Consider the following 18567-nt stretch of genomic DNA (forward strand, 5'->3'; position numbering starts at 1 on the left):
GGGTTGAGCGCACCGACCCGATATCGACTTTTCGTGCGGCGCCAAGTGCGAAACCGTGCGACCGTCCGGCCACACACGACTTACAAACTCGTGGCGTGCCTCTCGTGCCTCCACTCGCATTACACACGTTATCCGCTTTTGAACTTCTCTCCACACACTCCTACACTCAGCGTGCTGCACATGCTGCTCGCACGCATCGCGCACAGTGACCGAACGACCGCCGAACGCGATGGTCTAAATTTTTCACTCGACAACAACTATCAAGCCTAATTATATTAAAAACAACATTTAAAAATTTAAAATTTTAAAATTATTATTCAAATACATATTAAGCATAAAGATATATGAGTATTTTCATTTGTCATTCAAGTGTTATCGTTGTGTTAGGAGCGGTGAACTCACGGTGAGTTGGTGAGTTTGGTGCCTGTGCCCATCTGGCCCCAGATGGGCAGTTGAAGCTCACAGTGCACATGTGTGTGGATTCGTTTCATGCGCCGTGTGTTATGTGAGACTGCGGCGCGTCGTGTCGTCGTTTTGTCTCGCGAAGCGCAAGTGTCAGTCTTGTCTGCGACTTTCAACAGACGCATCGCGAGTTCAAACAGTTAAAACACGAAAGGGCGGTGTGTGCTGCGTGTGCCGAGACCTGTTGATCATCACAAGACGGCCATATAAACCAGCACGAACCAGATATTACTCTTAAACATAAAAATTTAATTGGAAAACATTTAAAAACGCATTAATTGTGACCGGTGGTAATATTTATTCGTGTATCTACCTGAGGGTTATATTTATTTGAGGTGAGAATGCAAATTACCGTTATTTTTATTTTTTTCAACTTTTCAAAATGGCGCAGCAATACATTTTGTTTCATTTGAAAACAGAACATGTTTTCCTGTATATTTTACATCTTGTGCTCGCAAATGACAATTGTTTGCTCAAAAAACAATCGCCTCGCGAAAACTGTTATCTCACGCACGTGTGGGCAGAAGAATATGCTCGCTGTCTCTGGCTGAAAACGCAAAATTGGCTCACGGTCAATTCTTGCTCAAACCACGTGAGTTTTTTTACTTCTCTCAAAATTTCAACTCTTTACATCACGCAATATCCGAAAAAAAACTACGCGAACAAAACATGTTTATTTTGTCTATAATTAATTGGATTTCGCGTGTGACAGGTAAAGAGATTATGATTTGTGCTGATACGTCAGTATCATGATTGAAGTCTGCACGTGCACGATATTAAACGCTCAGGCGCTAAGTTTTGTTATTGGATTTATGCGTCCGACGCGGAATCATTAGAAAATTGCACACACGTTTTGCGACGCGGCGACGCATCATGGCGGTGGCTTGCTGCGGAAATTATGTCAAGGTTGGTTTAGCGACGTCGGCGTCGAGACGCCTTGCCTGAAACAACACCGACGGCCACATGAGGTATATCGATATCCTCCGGGTGTTAATTTACTCTGGAATTACGTCGCTTTCATTTTATTTAACCTCAAATTTCATCTAAAGTTGATTATAATCAACGGCTTCATCATGAACACAAATTTTCGAAAAATTTTGTTAATAATTTAGTAAAAAATAGCAAAAATACAAAATTTATTTCAGCAATCATCATTAAATCAACATTTATCATATCTACGTCTAGATATCCAGACTCCAGACATTTTTTACATGTTTTGCTTTTATATTGTTTATGATAGTTATTATTTCGGGACTTTTGATGTTCCGAAATGTTTGCTATTATTACTGCACGGAATTCGAAGAAATAAAATGTTTTAAGTCATTTTATCGATCAATTTGATCTAAACACGACTGAAACTCATCAATTCGCATGGTTTTGGCTCCGAATGCTGCGTTTAGAATTGTTGCACGCATGTCAAAACAAAACACCGCTATAAATACGCGCCGAATATTTTTAATGACCCACCGGCTGTCGGGAAACGGCTAAACTTCCTTTATTTTCCCATTTTGATTTATTCCATCGTTGCGTCATAGTGTTTTTTAGAACTTTATTTACTTAATTGAAGTTTTCCAATCAGTTTTCTGATTGACGTTGTCATAGAAACGGCAAACAAAGGAAAAATTTGCTTTTGTTGGTTGAATTTCACTTTACCACATTTTTTATTTGTTTGTACAAATAAATCAACGAACTTTTAATTACTATGTTTTGGCTTCTAATTAATTTACACAAATTATACGCAAATTAAAAGTGTTGCAATTGTACACATATTGCGATAATTTTTTTGCTTAATTTTTGCTTGCTTCACTCTGTTGTTGTTTGTTTAACATTTACTTATCTTTATGCCTAGAATTACCTACGTATTACACTATTAGGTTATTATTAAAATTAAAACCCCGTAGGAATGCAAATAAATGCAAAAACTCGTAAGGAAATCGACATCGGTAAAAATATTTTGTATTTTACTGCCTAGGCAGTACACTACTGTGCTACTGGCACTATTACTCACATATTAGTGAGTATATCATCTGTTTGCAGATATAATAATAGAATTAAACATCAACAACATCTGGTTTGTTTACGTTTAATAAGCAATTATCATAAAAGTGTTAATTTGCCAGTTTCAAGACGTGTTGCATAAAAATCCAGTAATTTTTTACGTAAACAGATGGCGTTGTGTGGCCACGACACTGTTTCCAGTAAATATAGGTTATGTTGTATATGTCAGTGTTTATTTTTAGTAAAAATAAACATTGACGACATAAAAAGTTACTACTTCTACTAGAAAACCAAAAATCGTTAAATTGAATTCAAAAACTTAAACTGTTAACCCAGTCATGAAGTCCTTGTGCAACAACGCATTGTTTTATTGCTTTTAGCTATTTATTGTCATTCCAAACGCATAGTTTGCTGACATTATCTGGACAAGTACGTACAATTTGCAACGAATTTCATGTTCGTGTCCTGGTGCGCCGATGTCGTCCATCAAACTTTTGCAATTAGTGCGCATAATCATCATGGCAAGTGTAGTACACCTACATGATGTTTGCATTTCGAGTGTTTGTAGTTTGGCGCATTTGTAACGCTTGTCATTGGTAAATTAGTAAATTTATGGTTACACGTGTAGAAAAATTGGCCATGCATGGTAAATTAGGTATTACACAGTTACATCAACTGATTTAATTTAATTAGCATAATATTTGTTTGTGTTACATAATTAGGAGCAGATTTGTGTATTTTTTTGGTTAATTTCGTGTGTTTTGGTATTTTTGGTTGCATAAGCTATGAAATGACATTATTATGACATTATCTATAATTTAAAATATAAATTAATACTGATTTTTAAATTTTTTATTGCGTTTTATCATAAACTAACTTTTGCCCGCAACTTCGTCCCGGTAGTGTTTAATAAAAATGTAATTCGCTTTTACCCTCTTGTTCTAGACATAGTATGTGTCAATTCTATCAATAAAATTCGCAATTTTATTTTAAAGAAATTAATTATATAAAGAATTGCTAATAATGCACATCAGCGCGCCATCTCGGATTCAACTATTTAACTATAACCATGATTGAATCTTAATGCCAACTTATATCCTATAGAAAAGGGCTGTCTTTAGGGTTTTCCCGGCAATTATTCGATTTTTTTTCACCGTGAAAACCATCTTTGGACTTTAACGAACATTTAAAAAAAAGAATTGGCCAAATTTGTCCAGACGTTGTTGAGTTATGCGGTTACCAACATATTTTGCGATTCATTTTTATATTATCGAAGATATTTTTTTTATTTTAATTAGTTTTGGGGTTATGTACACATGAATCTGTCAATTTTTGTCATATGTAATGAATATTTCCATAGTAATAATCAACTATTGCATAAATTTTACCCGCCATATTGCATTACAACAAAATAAAACATAAATCAATATTGATATCACTTATCATAGACACAGTATTGCTTGCATATTAATAACATATCAAAAATAATCGATAAAGGTGAAAATGATGAAAACCGTAGACATTAATTAATTAATTAATCAAGTTGAGGTGACGCCGTCGTAAATCTGTGTGCGAACGACCTAAACTTGTAATTTGTTGTTAGCCGGCACGGTGAAGGTGTTAGTGCCGCGACAAACTCAGCTCTCTTACTCAAAGCGACATTTAATTTCGTAAAGCGCCGCAGGGTTGGCAGGATGATGATGAAACTTCATTTTATCCTCTGTGCTTTGCGCACACACCCCTTCGCCGCGATTTCATTTGCATATTGCATATCAGCATCAAACTGTCACATCAAACCGTGCATCACCACTTCGTCACTCTATCATGCGATCATTTTTGCAAAACCGGAAAACCGGACGTCAAAAGCCATACATGTCGATATATAATTATAAAATATAAAATAATATATAAAATATAAAATTTAATTAAAAATTCAAACCGGAAGTGAATACATCTGGTCAACCGGAAATTAAAGTGTAGTTTTAAAAATATTCAAAGAATATCGAATTATAAGCTACCGGAAAATAAAAGTAGCAACACGTACGTGGGTGATGTTATTATTCCGTTAATAACGTTACGAAATCCAACATTTCCGTTTCCGCTTAGCGCTCGCGTCTTCCAGCTAACCTCTGCACTTATCTAATAAACCTATTGTTTCTATTAATACCACGCAACACACAAAATAGACAATACAAGACGAACAATTCAAACAATAAAAACAATTTCACTCTAAATGCACAGATTAACTCCGTACAAAAACCGAAAGTGATAAGGGAGCCACGCCCACGATAATAATACGCATGCGCAAGTGTAATCCAGGCCCGGACCAACCGAAATTTATTCAAATTCTGTTACATATTTAAACACAATATGAATCACATTTAGCGAAATATTATATTCTAATAATTTTCAATGAATTGTCATCCGAAACATCAACGTAGACCCATACATTAACATACTCCTCATCGTCGTGTACGCCAGATATAAACAATTCTGCCTCCGCATTACCTCATTAATACATTGACTCTCATAAATCTTATTCACCTTACAAAACGTCGTCATTGTCATGGTGTTTTCCTCGGAAGTCAATTCAATCGTGCTGTTATAGACAACGTCTTCATTGGTTGTAAACAACCATAAAAGTATATAAGCGAATTGTGGATTATCACTCTGTGATCCAGTCGTCATCAACCAGAACGTATCAACTTCATTTTTCTCATCAAAAATATTCATAGAGTTATGAGATGTTAACTCATCGTCACTTCTAACACGTCTGGGATCATCCGGGTTGGGAAACATGCTGATTATACCCAAACAAATGCTTTTTCCGTGTTGTAAAACAGCTGGATCGAAAGGTATACACAGTTCGTTGCCTCTGATCATGTTATATTTCTTGAAATTAAAGTGTTCGTACTTGTAATGCGCTTTGAAGGAGGAAATCGCTACGATTTTGTTGCACATATCATGCGGACATCTCAGTGGTTTGCGACTCTGCAGAGCTTCAAACGACTTATCTGCGTCGGTTAGTTTTCTATTGTGATACATAGCCTTGTGCGGAAATGATAAGCTTGCCAATTTACTAGTGAGACCTTCAGTCGCTGATAGCTGCTTCAAATAGTTTAGTTTTTCCTTGGTGCAGTTCTGAAAGAGTTCTTTGATTTGATGTGTTGGCAGCTGGAAGAGTTGCTCGATTGTGACCATTGCGGTCGTTGGAACTAAAGTGAGACTTGGTTGGTCTGGTTTCAGTACGTAGCGGCACGGGCGACCTATGCCCGGTTTGATTTTGAGTTTTCTGAGGAAATCGTCGGAGACATCTTGGCGTGTGAAGTGTTCAGAGCCGCATTCACGGCAGACAGGAATTGCTGCTTTACGGAAAAATGTTAATTTAATGTTAGGTATTTTTGGAATTTATTATTTTGTTTGTTACCTTCTTGTGAGATAAGTTGTTGGAAGCAAGAGTAGCATAGAGCGTGTCCGTAGTTGCACCTGTAGATAGGGGACGCTTCCGGTGTTCGTTTGCACATTGTACAGTTCATCAGCGTGAGCCAATGCTCGGCCGGGCTAACCGACGCTGATATCTTCATTTTTTTTTTGGTCTTTAATTATCGTTTCATTGCGATTACACTAGAAATTTTGACGATGTGCTATGGTTCTGGTGGACTTTTGTTGGAATGTATGATTTGACATGTTTTATTTCGAATTTGACATTGTCACAGCTTGCTATGGAATAAACATTTATCAATTACGTAATTTTAGTTATTATTTAGTTGAAATTATAGATATTATCTTCTATAATATAAAAATAAATCGCAAAATTTGTTTGTAAGCGCATAACTCAACAACGCCTAGACCAATTTGGCCTATTCCTATTTTAAAATGTTTGTTAAAGTCCAAGGATGGTTTTAACGACGAGAACATTTTGAATAATTGCTGGGAAAAGCCTAAAAAAAGTCTTTTTCTATAGGATAAAAGTTGGCATTGAGATTCAATCATAGTTATAGTTAAATAGTTGAATCCGAGATGGCGCGTTGAAGTGCATTATTAGCAATTCTTTATATAATTAATTTCTTTAAAATAAAATTACGAATCTTATTGATAGAATTGACACATACAATGTCTAGAACAATAGAGTAAAAACAAATTACATTTTTATTAAACACTACCGGGACGAAGTCGCGGGCAAAAGCTAGTTTACTATAATGTTTAATACATATATTATTCACAGTCGTGATTAATAAAATTTCAACGCATTTTTTTGCCGTTAGAGAGCAAATTTATGAGTTGGCAACTTTTCCGACGCTTTCTTCGCATTTCGTCCTGCGAGTGAAAGTCCTTCGAACTTTGCTCGTGCAATTCGCTAGTCTGCGAGCTGAATATTGATGCGCATCGATTAGACCCGGCGACCAGTCTTGAATTGCAAATTGTCGATGAAACAATTACCGAAAAATAGAATATGTTACAAAAAGAACAAAATTTTCACTAATTTAAAGGATTAAAACAGTTTAACCTATGATTAATGATAAGATTGCCACCCTAAATAAATGACCTTTGAATGACCTTTAAATCTTAGTCACAAATTTCAACCTCCTGAAGACATTTAATTTTTTTTCTTGGATTTTATAACCTCAATTACAAGTTGAAAATATTTTGTGCAGTCGCATTCTTGCCAATTAAATCCGGCGGAATATTTTTAGCCATAATCTTTAAATGAACAATAATTCAAGGATCAATAAGCCGATGTTGTTGATGAGAAGTGATGCGTGTGCACACTCGATTTATTATTTGCTTGGATGTCGAAATGCGGCGTGATTTACTCCAAGCGGATGTTGTTTGCTGCGCCAACATGGCGGCATCTTGCCAACGAGAACGAGTGCAACTTTTCGAACTGTCGTAACAAATTTTGCAACCGCACGACTCTTAATTGATTATGCACTTTTAGCAGACAAAAATACATTTTGTGTTGAATATAAAAATAGTTAGCGATATACCCACGTAATTATTGTTGACTTGTTGTGTGTTTCATTTGTTTTGCATTTGTTTGATTGACAGAAAGGCGTAGAATAGCGGGCAGCAAAATCCGGAGCGGCGGCGTCATCGGCCTATGGGCCTCCCCGGTGATCGGCAGAAAGGCTGGGGCGGGGGCGGCGCGCACGGGGCCCCCGACCATGCGCCACACCAGCTTCAGCAAGCTCGGAGGGCTTATAAACAACGCCGTCGGCGGAAACAAACGCTCGCAAGCAGGTAAGCTAAGCACATTATCATCCTTAAGCTCATAAGCTTAAAATTATCTTTTGTTTATGCGTATTTGTGTAAATTTACTTTAAAATAATTCTAAATACGATCCTGTCCATACCTCGGCATGTGGCGCCGCCAAAGCCAGTCTGTATAACTATTATTCGCTCGTAGCGATGATACCCGATCGCCGCGTTCGGCGGTTGCAGTGACGTCAGGCGACCACTTTATGCCAAACGGTCCGCGTGAGACCGCCATTGTTGTAGATTCGCAGCGGATTTTCAAACGAAAAAGCGGCCCGCCCGCCGCCACTCGCACAAAACTCGAGCGATCGCCGGCCGCCGCTGCCGAACTCGTGCGATCCGGTGTCGCCGCTCGCGTCCGTGCGCACAGCCCGCCAGAGTGCCATCATGGCCGGTAAGTGGTCATCCATGACCCCGATGCTGTGATATGTGACTAGTTTCGTGCGCCAACTGTTTGTCCGCATTATACTATGGAAGGTAAACGTGATTCTTTCGCATTCTCTAAGTACGCACGCACGCAGACTGTTTTCGGCGACGGCATGCGTTTAATTCATTCCGTGGAAAACACTTTACTGCCCTAGCCCAACAAGAGCGCCTTCGGCGTGACCGGATTGTTTGCGGTTCGCGTTTGTTTTTTTGTATCTAAGAAACAAACGCGAAACGCGTCATAACCCTTTGTGCACTCAACAAACAAGATACCTATCACTGTATATTTGATCTTTAACAATTGCTTGCAATAACATTTTGTTACTATAGCAATAGCATTAACCAAAAATAACCTAAGTAAAATGGCTTCTAATTTGTGCTCCACTTCAATTGTTGTCGGCTATTCCAAACCCATTAAAATCCCACTCAGCAAACTCATTGACTCAAGCTCACCTTGCCTCCACAGTATTTTCACACTATCAATGCATAAATTGCAAGTGTTAATTAATTTATTGATGTTGCAGGCAATGGAGATATTCAATGGTGCTTTTCCCAGGTGAAAGGAACGCTGGATGATGATGTTACCGAAGCGGACATCATTTCTTGCGTCGAGTTCAACCACGATGGCGAGCTGCTCGCAACCGGCGACAAAGGTGGCCGTGTTGTGATTTTCCAGCGCGATCCCAGCTCCAAAGCGGCGCTGCCGCGACGCGGCGAGTACAATGTTTACTCGACGTTCCAATCACACGAGCCTGAGTTCGACTACCTCAAGAGCCTCGAGATCGAGGAGAAGATCAACAAGATCCGCTGGCTGAAGCGCAAAAACCCGGCGCACTTCCTGCTCTCCACCAACGACAAAACTATCAAATTGTGGAAGGTCTCCGAGCGCGATAAGAAGGTCGAAGGGTACAATACACGCTCCGAGAATGGAGGCCGTGTGGACCCGTCGAGCGTACATTCATTACGCGTTCCGGTGATCAAACCAATGGAACTGATGGTGGAAGCGTCGCCGCGGCGGATATTCGCCAATGCGCACACTTACCACATCAATTCGATATCGGTTAACTCCGACCAAGAGACGTACCTCTCCGCGGATGATCTGCGAATTAATCTGTGGAATCTGGAGATTACAGATCAGAGCTTCAACATTGTCGATATTAAACCGACGAACATGGAGGAGCTGACCGAGGTCATTACCGCCGCAGAGTTTCATCCAGTCGAGTGTAATCTGTTCGTTTATAGTAGCAGTAAGGGCACAATTCGTCTCTGCGATATGCGCGCGTCAGCGCTGTGCGATCGTCACGCGAAATTATTCGAAGAACCCGAAGATCCAACCAATCGTAGCTTTTTCTCCGAGATCATCTCGAGTATATCCGATGTGAAGCTGTCGAATTCGGGCAGGTATATGATTTCCCGTGATTACATGTCTGTCAAAGTGTGGGATCTGCACATGGAGACGAAGCCGATTGAGACTTACCTGGTGCACGAGTACTTGCGGTCGAAACTGTGCTCGTTGTACGAGAACGATTGCATCTTCGACAAGTTCGAGTGCTGCTGGAACGGCAACGATACTGCGATCATGACCGGCTCCTACAACAACTTCTTCCGCATGTTCGACCGCGCGACGAAGCGCGAGATCACGCTGGAGGCGTCGCGCGAAATCGCCAAGCCGAAGACGATACTCAAGCCGCGCAAGGTGTGCGGCAGCGGCAAGAGGAAAAAGGACGAGATCAGCGTCGACAGCCTCGACTTCAATAAGAAGATCCTGCACACCGCCTGGCACCCGACTGAGAACATCATCGCCGTTGCGGCGACGAACAATCTTTTCCTCTTCCAGGACAAGTTCTAGCACGGATTGCTCATCACTGGCTGAGGAGAGATTCACAAACAGAAACAATAACTAAAGTGATGGTTGGATTTTGCGCGCGCGTGTTAAGATTACCACCTAATTATCAATTTATTAATCAAGACCATCGTATAACAAACCCCTCTCGATAGGTACACATTAATTAATTAAATTATACACTTAAGTAATTTGGAGACACCATCTTAAATTTTCTTTCTGCTGTTATTTATTATGTTCAGCTTTGAATCCAAAGTTAATGTGTGTAAGCAACGTCTTCCGAATGTCAAAATGAAAGCATTAACTTTGGCCTCTCAACGCAACTGATTGCAACTCATCATCAAAACATTGACACAGGAATTGCAGACGATGAATGTGTGTTACTAGTACATATTGTTATTTTTTATATAATCAAAATGAAGACAAGCTACGAAACGGCGGCGGCGAGTAGTATTCATGCATCATGAACGTGTACAAATTGTAAATACGAATTAATAGTAAATTTTCTACACTTTTCGTTTGTTAACTAGATAGGAGAGGCGGCTTGAGATGTTATTTTAAAACTGATCACGATTTGAATGTCTTGATTCGCGTAAATAATTAAGTCTGTATGTACTAAGATGAGCCTAATAATTCCGAATCACACACACTCACTCACACGCATTACTGTAATAACATTTATATGAATATTCGATTTAATGATACGAAGAGATTTCGACATGAACGCGACAGCCTTTCAAGTGCCATGTAAACGACTTGTGAAAATGAAACCTAAACTAAGCGAAGATATGATGAGAACATGAACATTTAAATTACGTAGCGTTGTGGCGCGAAATTTTGATTAAGTGCGGTACGCAGTAAGTTTAATAATTCGTTTATGGTAGCTACCAATTGCTAAGTTACTAATTATTGATTAATTTTTTTAGTTTGTATGTCTATCGAGTGCGTAAAATTGCGGCCGAGGCAGGGGGGATTACCAGGTGAACGTTACTTATTGCCGAGTTTTGCGTTGTTTTTCGAACTGGACACCAAATAAAACATTTCTGTTGGCGGTGTGCGATGATATTGAACATAACTTGTGAATAATGTACTTTTAAGATGGATGAGTGAGAGGAGGGAATCATGCAAAAGTGTGAAAACGTTGTTCATACATTCCTCGCGCTAAATGGTTTGCTACGAAACAAAATCTTGATAAATATGCAGCGTTCGTTTATTTACTCTCTTTCCCAAATCCTAACTTTTCAGAAGTTTTAGGGAAAACCTAATTTGCAAATCATCAATGGTTAAAAGCAAGTAAAAATATCAAAAATCAGACCACGAAACGTTTGTATTTTGTTTTAAAAATTGTAATTGTCAATTTGGGATATTTTAGGTTATTTTAAATTTATTTTGAGGTTAGTTTTTCATATTCTTTTGCGAGATACATATGCATAAACAGCATTTATTTATAAAATGTTTAATTTTAGTTTTTATTGTTTCTATTTTTGTAATTTTATGAATTAATTTATATTGCGACTATAAAATATTTACACTGCAGAACATAAATATCCCCATTCAGCAGTGGATAGTTGTTTTGTTAGGTTGGCATTACTTTTTTCTTTTCTAACTATAAACAAGTATCGTTTTACTATGTTATTAGTTGTTACCAGTATAGTTTTATAAACAATTTGAAGACTCCACACAATTTCCAGCTATTCTCAGTAAGTTTTTACTACTTAATTAAACAATCCATACAATTATCATCATCAATTAACAATTTTTGAATCCGTGCGCATACTTTCTGCTCATTTCGTATTTTCGACGCATGAAAGTGACAAACCCACTGGCGGCACTGTATTGCGTCGACTGCGACTATCGCAATCGCGTTTCCTCGAACAAGTAATGTAGTAAAGTAAGTTAAATATAGACTAATCCAAAGACCAGAACGACTGAAAAAAATTCCCTCACATAATAATAAACTTAACCAAGATGACAAGCGCAAAACTAGTAAACCTTGGTGGATTATTACGGCTAACCACCACCGCGCCCCTTTGCAACACCAGCAAAGTTCTAAACAACTCGGTGCGATTCAAAACGTACAAAAAGAGATCTGGGGCGATCCTCCCTGAGCCCCCACGAACCCCATTTGGTATCGTGGGCGTAATCTGCACTGTTGTACCAGGCATACTTATTGGTGCCACTATTAGTAAGTACATGGCTTCATTCCTTGAAGAGAATGATCTATTTGTGCCATCAGATGATGACGATGATGATGACTAAGCCCTACTGAAGATGAGTAAAGAAGTAATTCATAAATTTTAAAACTCTGCTAGGCTGTTGTTATTCAATTAAATTACAACTTGAACAAATGTTTCTGTATAAGACAAAAGAGACAGACAAGGTATTTATTGTATTGTTAAATCTAAAGATGTGTCATTACCTGTTACAACTTCTTCCCTTTCAACTATTGTAAGAAATAAACAAGTTCTAGTCACACTGGTTTTCTAGATATTTATTTATATTTTCTAAAAAACAAAATGAACTAACAGATTTTCCATTTGGTATTCAAAGAAGAAAAAACAAATGCAATTGGTAATGTGCCATTTTCACTTTGTTCAGTTTAGTTATTTTTTACACAAACACAGTACCAAATTGAGTTAATGCAATGGACTGACTATTAAACTTGTCAATTACTCCCAATTCAACAAGTTCACAATTTAACATTCAATGTAATTGATGTTGGCTGGTTTACCGCGGCATTGGTGGCATCAATGAGCCGCCACCCCCAGCCATGGCAGTATTAGGACCTAAAAGTAACTGTTTCTGTTGATTGCGTTGCATCTCATCAAGCTGTGCGCGCTCCACTTCGAAAATAACAGGTGCAAACAAGATAATTGATGTGCTGAACACAATCCACATCGCGTTCCGCGAAAAGTTGTAGAAGTTCTTAATGCCGGATGTGGTGTTGGTTACCACCGTGGTGGTTGCATTGCGTACGCTTTCGGGGAACATTTCGGCGAGGCCCCATAATCGCTCCGTCACTGATTCGTCGGGCTATATAAAATACAAGTAAGTGAGGTTAGACTAAAATGTGCTTTGTGAAATTTCAACTCTTTATACGTATCTAGAGTTTGAATTAGATGTTATTTATTACCTCGTTATCTAAGTCAGTGTCGAGTTCGGATCGCTTTTCCGGTGTGGTGTCTTTCGCACTTGTTTCTTGGCTCTCCATCCCGCTGTCGAAGTCTTCACCTGGTGCCATAAGAAAATGTGTCGATTAGTTGAATATAAGGTAAATTCAGTTACGTCGTGGGCGCGGGTGATGTTAATTCAGGGCACGTTGCATGTGGGTGATATATTCACGCGATGCCCTTTTGGTCGCTTTGGTCGCTTTTGCCGATACGGAAAATTCGATAAATGTCAACAAGAAGCAGGCAGACGAGTTGAGCGCATGCGCACACTAAAACGCCGGGCACGAAGAAAGCACCGTTTGCTAGCAAATATATTTACCGTTTTTATGATTTTATACGTTTTCAAAGTAATATTTGTGTTTAAAATCTTATTTAGGTGATATCACATTATGACAATTTGTAATTTTACCTTTGTTTATATTTGTGGTGATAGATTAGTTTTTGAAGTACGCGATAACATCCATAGGGGGCGCTAGGTGAAACAAAAGAGAATAAAATCGGGATGTTGTTTTGTTTTCGACCAACTTTATTTACTACTACATACATTTTACACATATATACGGTGGCAGTCTTCTAAATGTACAAAATTATTCTTTCCACTTCAAATATCGCGGAAAGGTGAAAGAAAGAGAAGAAAGCACTTAATTATAGAAAATACAATGTAATATACAAAAATTTGCTTTTATAAATAAGTAAACACATAAATGTATCTTATTAGATAAGTGCACTCAAGAGTTAAGTGTCAAAACACTTTTGAGAACTCTTCTATTTGTCAGTAAAGTACTCTCTTATAGGCATCAAGTACGATTAAGCATAGACACCTCTTCTGTATTGATTCTTAAGCGAATTTATCAAACAGAACGCGCCAAAAATACCAAGCAATTCCCAAACGCCCGTGGCGAAAAGGACATAACCGATTGCTCGCAGGATATAGAGCATCATGCTTGTACCGCGTTTTGCGCATCCGTCAGTTGAAAGAGTATTACTCGTACGCGTGCAGACTTTTTTGGTAGATTCTTCAGGGATCTGGCAACAACTCAGAGGGATGTTGTTGAGCCAATCTTCTGGGCCATTTACACCACAACAGGTCAACTGTAAAAAAATGAATTCAATTAGTTTTGGTTTTAATTCAATTTTGATTTAATAAGTATTTTACTTACCAATTGTTGTAAGTTGTCCATTTCTTCGCGGGCGTTGGTAGTCGCGTTGTAGTTATCGAACATTTCTTGAACATTCTCTTTGACCTCCTTCTGTACGGACTTAACGTCTTTGAGGGCGATGAAATCATAAGTGCCGATGCAGATTTGTATAATCAAGAGGAGTATCAACAGCACAGCGTACTGAAAACCACATAGATTATTCTCTGTTATTAATAAAGTTGACGTAAGATTTGTTATGAATATGAAATGTCTACGTGACATCAGTATCAGTCACATGCTGTACACACATGACGTGTTACTTTCGTTTTCGTATTGCATTTGTTTACCAATTGGACAAAAACATGTCCATGTTGGTTATCAACATGAAAAGGTTATCAGCTTGGGATTTGATGCATGTAATAAAATTTGTTTTTGGTAGTTTACCGTTTTAAGCATGCAACTGTTGCCACGAATGGCGCCCACACAGCCGAAAAATGAGATGATAAACACGACTGCACCAACTGCTATCAGGTACATTGGGGCTCCTTCATCCACTCCTAGGCTGTACATGTTGAAGTGAAAGTAGACGCCGATTACTAATAGCGCTACTCCTATCAACTGCAAACAGAAAATAATCATAAATTAACACATAAAGTAAATTTTAGTTGAATAACAAACACATTAATACATTTCTTATTCTTTAAATTAATATTCGAATTGCATTGCATTGTATTTCGGTTCCGTGTATTCTTATACAATAATTTCTACATCTCTCCACTAAATTAAAATTAATTACGCGATCGATTCAAGTTATAATCACTGTATTATGATGGTAGCTACTTGTTGCCGTGTTATTACCACCATGATTCATTCATTCACTAATTGAAAAATAACAATATGTTATGATTTATTGGTTGATGGGCACAATGGAGACAGTTTAAGTCTTTAAAAAGTTATAATTATATTTTTTTACATTTTAAACATTCCTCATAAAGGCGAGGAAAGTTTATTCATGTGTTTAACTGTAACTGTTATTCATTTTTTAATTAATTTTTCTACTGGTTGATATAATATTGCATATTGTTTCATAATTTTAAACTAGTACTACCTATACAACATGCAAGTGATAGTTGTGTTGTGTGGTGACTTAACACTCTATTTTTATAACATTAAAAGTTTTTGGTATAGAAAAATCGTAAACACCGTGTGAAAAACTCTTTTCAGCAATTTGTTAACTTGTTTATCGGAATGTTCGTTCGCATGTTGGCAATACTTTCAACAACAAGCCGACACTACGATAGTAATTCCCCGGTGAAAAACTAAAATGCATTAAAATATCATGTATATACAGTTTGTATTTAAATTCAGTTGGAGCTGAAGCTATCCGTTGTTTATAGCGTCCCTGGCGCATTGCAATAATTAAACTATTTAACCTTCGCCTGATGCACATACGCTATTTTTGCGCGGTTTTGTGCAATGTGTTAGAAATAACGTGGCGTGACACACTCCTCTGGCGTTTGTTGTGCACTGTTGACATGCAGTTAATAAGGTAATATCATGTTCTGCTGGGAATATTACTCGACTGTCATTAATGCATCAGTATATCAATTTAATGTCAGCTTTTAAGGTCGCACTTATGGCAATTATGTGGTTAAATACGATTTAAGTTGTTGCGAATTGTTATGTTCGAAAATAATTTCGTTTTTTTTTTTCTTCGGCGAAATAATTAACCATCCATCTAATTATTAGTTCAACGAACTACCAGCGTGAATTTAAGTAAAGTGAAGGTTTGAGTTGAATTTGTGGCTCTGCAGGCATGCAAACAAACTGGTTCCACCTGGTTGGGCGAACCCGACGCACTCCTGTTACGTATAATTATCAACATCGGCTAAATATATTAATGTACAGGTAAATTTGCAAACGAAAGAGAAACGCGGGCAACCGACTGAGACCGATTCGCAATATAACCAATGAAAGACGCTTTTGAACCCCGATAGTTTTGATAATTGTATGTTTGCTACGCAAAGTGAAGGCAAACATTGAAAACAGGCGAGCAGATGCTTTATTGGTTCGATTGATACTTATATGCGTGTACTGTAATTGTAATTAAAAGCACTGTCTCGAGTCGGTACGGTACATATATGGACTTCTTCGCCAATTACGTACATGCCGCAGACCTCTAACGGTTTCCGATCGAATGCAACGTGTGGCGTTTCAAAGTTGCATTTGTTCTACGGGCGGAAGTTAAAACGCGCCAAGTGCTAATTTATGTGTTGGAAATGTTTGAAAAACAAACATACGTAAATCATGTTCTAAAAGGCGTAGAAAATTTGGAAATTTTACAACTGCTACAGCAGTAAAACATTGTTTTTCGGTTTTGACCGGTCAAAGTGTACCACCTTACAAGTTATTTCTTTAAAATGTAGAAATCAAAGGAAAAACTCCGCGATTAAGTTATGTTTAAGTTGTAATTGACTTGTAGTTCTAATCGATTTTGGTTGTTATTGTTTTGTATTAAGTTGTGCATTGTGTGGAACTAATCACTTTTTGTAAGTGAGAGTTTGCACATGACATAATTAGGTAAGTACTATTTCCGAACACATCCTGCCACTATTCACAACGCGTGAAAATCGTTAAAACAGTTCTCAAAAGCGACATGTGAAACAGCCGCGTAATTTTAGAACTATGTCAGGAGTCACCGTGTTGGAGATTTGCATTTGAAAATTTAAATCATCTGAATTCGATTGAAGATAATTTCGTAATGACTAAATAGATATGTTGCAAAGTGACGTGGGTGCTGGTTTACAGTTTGTATAAAATAATCGCGGTTGGATTTTGCGTATTTATAAATTTGTCTTGACTTTGGTTGGAAATTTGTGACGCCGGTGCGTAATATGCTTACGCATTTCCACAGTAAAATTCGTTCAGAATGAAAGCGTTTTACAACTTTGATGTGAATTACATTTGAGTGATTTTGTTTTATTCTCTGCGAAGGCGAGTTGCTTTTTGTCATGGTTTATTAACACGTCCAACATTGTTGCGTTACTGGATGAGCCGACATTTTCCAAAATTGTCTTAAAAACCGAACCAGATGACCTCGACTCTTGTCTCTTACATCATCACGCCAGCCGGCGACGATGGCGCCCGACCGCGTTCACATCACATCATCGTTTTTATTATATTCATATGTGCGTACTTACAATGATACAATTATGTTTCATTGTTCGTAACCAACTTTAATGTCGCAACATTTTTGAAAATATTTTGACCTCTGCGGCGCATATTTTTTCTAGAAACAACCTTTGAATCTCCTTTGCATCGTTTGCAATGTATGGATTTATTAAATATTTGCGCTGTTGCGTTTTATTGGCGTTGGCAGGGTGCCAAAAAGATGTTGTTTTTTTATTTAAAAAATACGATCGGATTGGTAACGTGGGCTCTCCTCTTTGAATCGCACTGCTGTTTATTTGCGCATTTTTCGGGCGCTTCAGAACGCAGATAAATACTCGCGTTTACGATCCCAAAATCGGATGTCCAATGTCGATATCGGACGGAATTAAACGAAATTGAATCCAAAACAAATAATTCAAATCGCTTTCACGCGCTGAAAAAATACTCCTTCGCAATCATAATTTTCAAATTTAATCGGGAAAATATTGCTTTTTCTTTGATCTCAGAATATCCACACTTGTGCACATAAAAATTTATTGATTTTTATACTTGGTGTATGATTTAGGACTGCTTTGTTCTACTTTAATGTTGATTGCAGTGGGACACAATGTCTAGTCTGATAACTTATTGTCTCTTGTCTTGAATGCGCTTTGTAACAATTCCGATTTTAGATTCTGTACTCACCGAAAATACCAGGTTAAATATAAACACCAAATACTTGACGATCTCGATGGCGCAACCCATTTTGATTGGTTTACACTGGCACAGACAACAATAAAACTGAATATATTTTATAAATAAATTTATGAGAAAATACGCTTTTAAAAACGAAAGTCAGTTTAAGACGCACTTTGTTGATTATATATGTAATAATTAGCACTTTAAATTTAACACATATAAAATTATTTAATTTTATGATATTTCGATTTGAAGCGCTCTTTGTTGCGCGAAATTTCAGTGTTGTTTTTGTGTTATAGGAACCTGGGATCGCACTCTGCCCGTCCACGACGAATCGTGCCCGCACGGTAAGTGAATGAGCGCGAGTGGCGCTGGTCGAGTCGAACGCATGAGCTGAGCTCGCTTAGCGTGCAGCTTGCTACTTG

At 38.0% G+C, this 18567-nt stretch overlaps 5 protein-coding genes across 9 annotated transcripts; 2 read left to right on the plus strand and 3 right to left on the minus strand.

Annotated features, from left to right (window-relative positions):
* Positions 1-122: 122 nt before the first annotated feature.
* Positions 123-11182, plus strand: tws (protein phosphatase 2 regulatory subunit tws). 3 transcript variants are annotated; one of them, XM_065299651.1, is made up of 3 exons: positions 123-797; positions 7510-7701; positions 8666-11182. In XM_065299651.1, exons 2-3 carry the CDS (start codon positions 7626-7628, stop codon positions 9988-9990), a joined length of 1401 nt encoding a protein of 466 aa, XP_065155723.1. In that variant the 5' UTR covers positions 123-797; positions 7510-7625; the 3' UTR covers positions 9991-11182. The 3 variants fall into 3 exon arrangements, with proteins under 3 accessions (XP_065155723.1, XP_065155724.1, XP_065155725.1); XM_065299652.1 differs by lacking the exons at positions 123-797; positions 7510-7701 and adding an exon at positions 7912-8192; XM_065299653.1 differs by lacking the exons at positions 123-797; positions 7510-7701 and adding an exon at positions 7912-8109.
* On the minus strand, positions 4770-6194 carry LOC135789614 (uncharacterized). 2 transcript variants are annotated; one of them, XM_065299531.1, is made up of 2 exons: positions 5888-6194; positions 4770-5825 (listed from the first exon to the last, which is right to left on the minus strand). In XM_065299531.1, exons 1-2 carry the CDS (start codon positions 6042-6044, stop codon positions 4870-4872), a joined length of 1113 nt encoding a protein of 370 aa, XP_065155603.1. In that variant the 5' UTR covers positions 6045-6194; the 3' UTR covers positions 4770-4869. The 2 variants fall into 2 exon arrangements, with proteins under 2 accessions (XP_065155603.1, XP_065155604.1); XM_065299532.1 differs by having other exon boundaries at positions 4770-5822; positions 5888-6193.
* Positions 11183-11779: 597 nt separating the features above from the next.
* Positions 11780-12459, plus strand: LOC135789313 (essential MCU regulator, mitochondrial). The gene has a single exon (XM_065299100.1). It carries the CDS (start codon positions 11953-11955, stop codon positions 12241-12243), a length of 291 nt encoding a protein of 96 aa, XP_065155172.1. The 5' UTR covers positions 11780-11952; the 3' UTR covers positions 12244-12459.
* A 1-nt stretch (position 12460) lies between these two features.
* mge (translocase of outer mitochondrial membrane 22 homolog mge) lies at positions 12461-13564 on the minus strand. 2 transcript variants are annotated; one of them, XM_065299099.1, is made up of 3 exons: positions 13474-13564; positions 13118-13215; positions 12461-13017 (listed from the first exon to the last, which is right to left on the minus strand). In XM_065299099.1, the coding sequence occupies exons 2-3, from the start codon at positions 13193-13195 to the stop codon at positions 12712-12714; spliced, it is 384 nt and encodes a 127-aa protein (XP_065155171.1). In that variant the 5' UTR covers positions 13196-13215; positions 13474-13564; the 3' UTR covers positions 12461-12711. The 2 variants fall into 2 exon arrangements, with proteins under 2 accessions (XP_065155171.1, XP_065155170.1); XM_065299098.1 differs by lacking the exon at positions 13474-13564 and having other exon boundaries at positions 13118-13425.
* A 95-nt stretch (positions 13565-13659) lies between these two features.
* LOC135789989 (leukocyte surface antigen CD53-like) lies at positions 13660-18490 on the minus strand. The gene is made up of 4 exons (XM_065300082.1): positions 18149-18490; positions 14738-14911; positions 14315-14494; positions 13660-14246 (listed from the first exon to the last, which is right to left on the minus strand). Exons 1-4 carry the CDS (start codon positions 18206-18208, stop codon positions 13962-13964), a joined length of 699 nt encoding a protein of 232 aa, XP_065156154.1. The 5' UTR covers positions 18209-18490; the 3' UTR covers positions 13660-13961.
* Between the last annotated feature and the right edge of the window lie 77 nt (positions 18491-18567).

Source organism: Atheta coriaria, unplaced genomic scaffold, assembly GCF_025399875.1.
Source record: "Atheta coriaria isolate IRGN ID8LTWV9N9 unplaced genomic scaffold, Caltech_Dcor_3.1 hic_scaffold_3_pilon, whole genome shotgun sequence".
Taxonomy (NCBI): domain Eukaryota; kingdom Metazoa; phylum Arthropoda; class Insecta; order Coleoptera; family Staphylinidae; genus Dalotia; species Dalotia coriaria.

Bases quoted from the DNA above. Each gene is read 5' to 3' on its own strand.
- LOC135789614 (XM_065299531.1), bottom strand. From the start codon at position 6,044: ATGAAGATATCAGCGTCGGTTAGCCCGGCCGAGCATTGGCTCACGCTG. The intron at 5,826-5,887 runs GTAACAAACAAA...TTTTCCGTAAAG, and splicing joins ACAACTTATCTCACAAGAAG to CAGCAATTCCTGTCTGCCGT.
- LOC135789313 (XM_065299100.1), top strand. From the start codon at position 11,953: ATGACAAGCGCAAAACTAGTAAACCTTGGTGGATTATTACGGCTAACC.
- tws (XM_065299651.1), top strand. From the start codon at position 7,626: ATGCGCCACACCAGCTTCAGCAAGCTCGGAGGGCTTATAAACAACGCC. The intron at 7,702-8,665 runs GTAAGCTAAGCA...TTGATGTTGCAG, and splicing joins AAACAAACGCTCGCAAGCAG to GCAATGGAGATATTCAATGG.
- mge (XM_065299098.1), bottom strand. From the start codon at position 13,225: ATGGCACCAGGTGAAGACTTCGACAGCGGGATGGAGAGCCAAGAAACA. The intron at 13,018-13,117 runs GTAATAAATAAC...TATTTTATATAG, and splicing joins ACACTGACTTAGATAACGAG to CCCGACGAATCAGTGACGGA.
- LOC135789989 (XM_065300082.1), bottom strand. From the start codon at position 18,208: ATGGGTTGCGCCATCGAGATCGTCAAGTATTTGGTGTTTATATTTAAC. The intron at 14,912-18,148 runs GTGAGTACAGAA...TTCTGTTTGCAG, and splicing joins TATTTAACCTGGTATTTTCG to TTGATAGGAGTAGCGCTATT. The intron at 14,495-14,737 runs GTAAACTACCAA...TGTGGTTTTCAG, and splicing joins ACAGTTGCATGCTTAAAACG to TACGCTGTGCTGTTGATACT.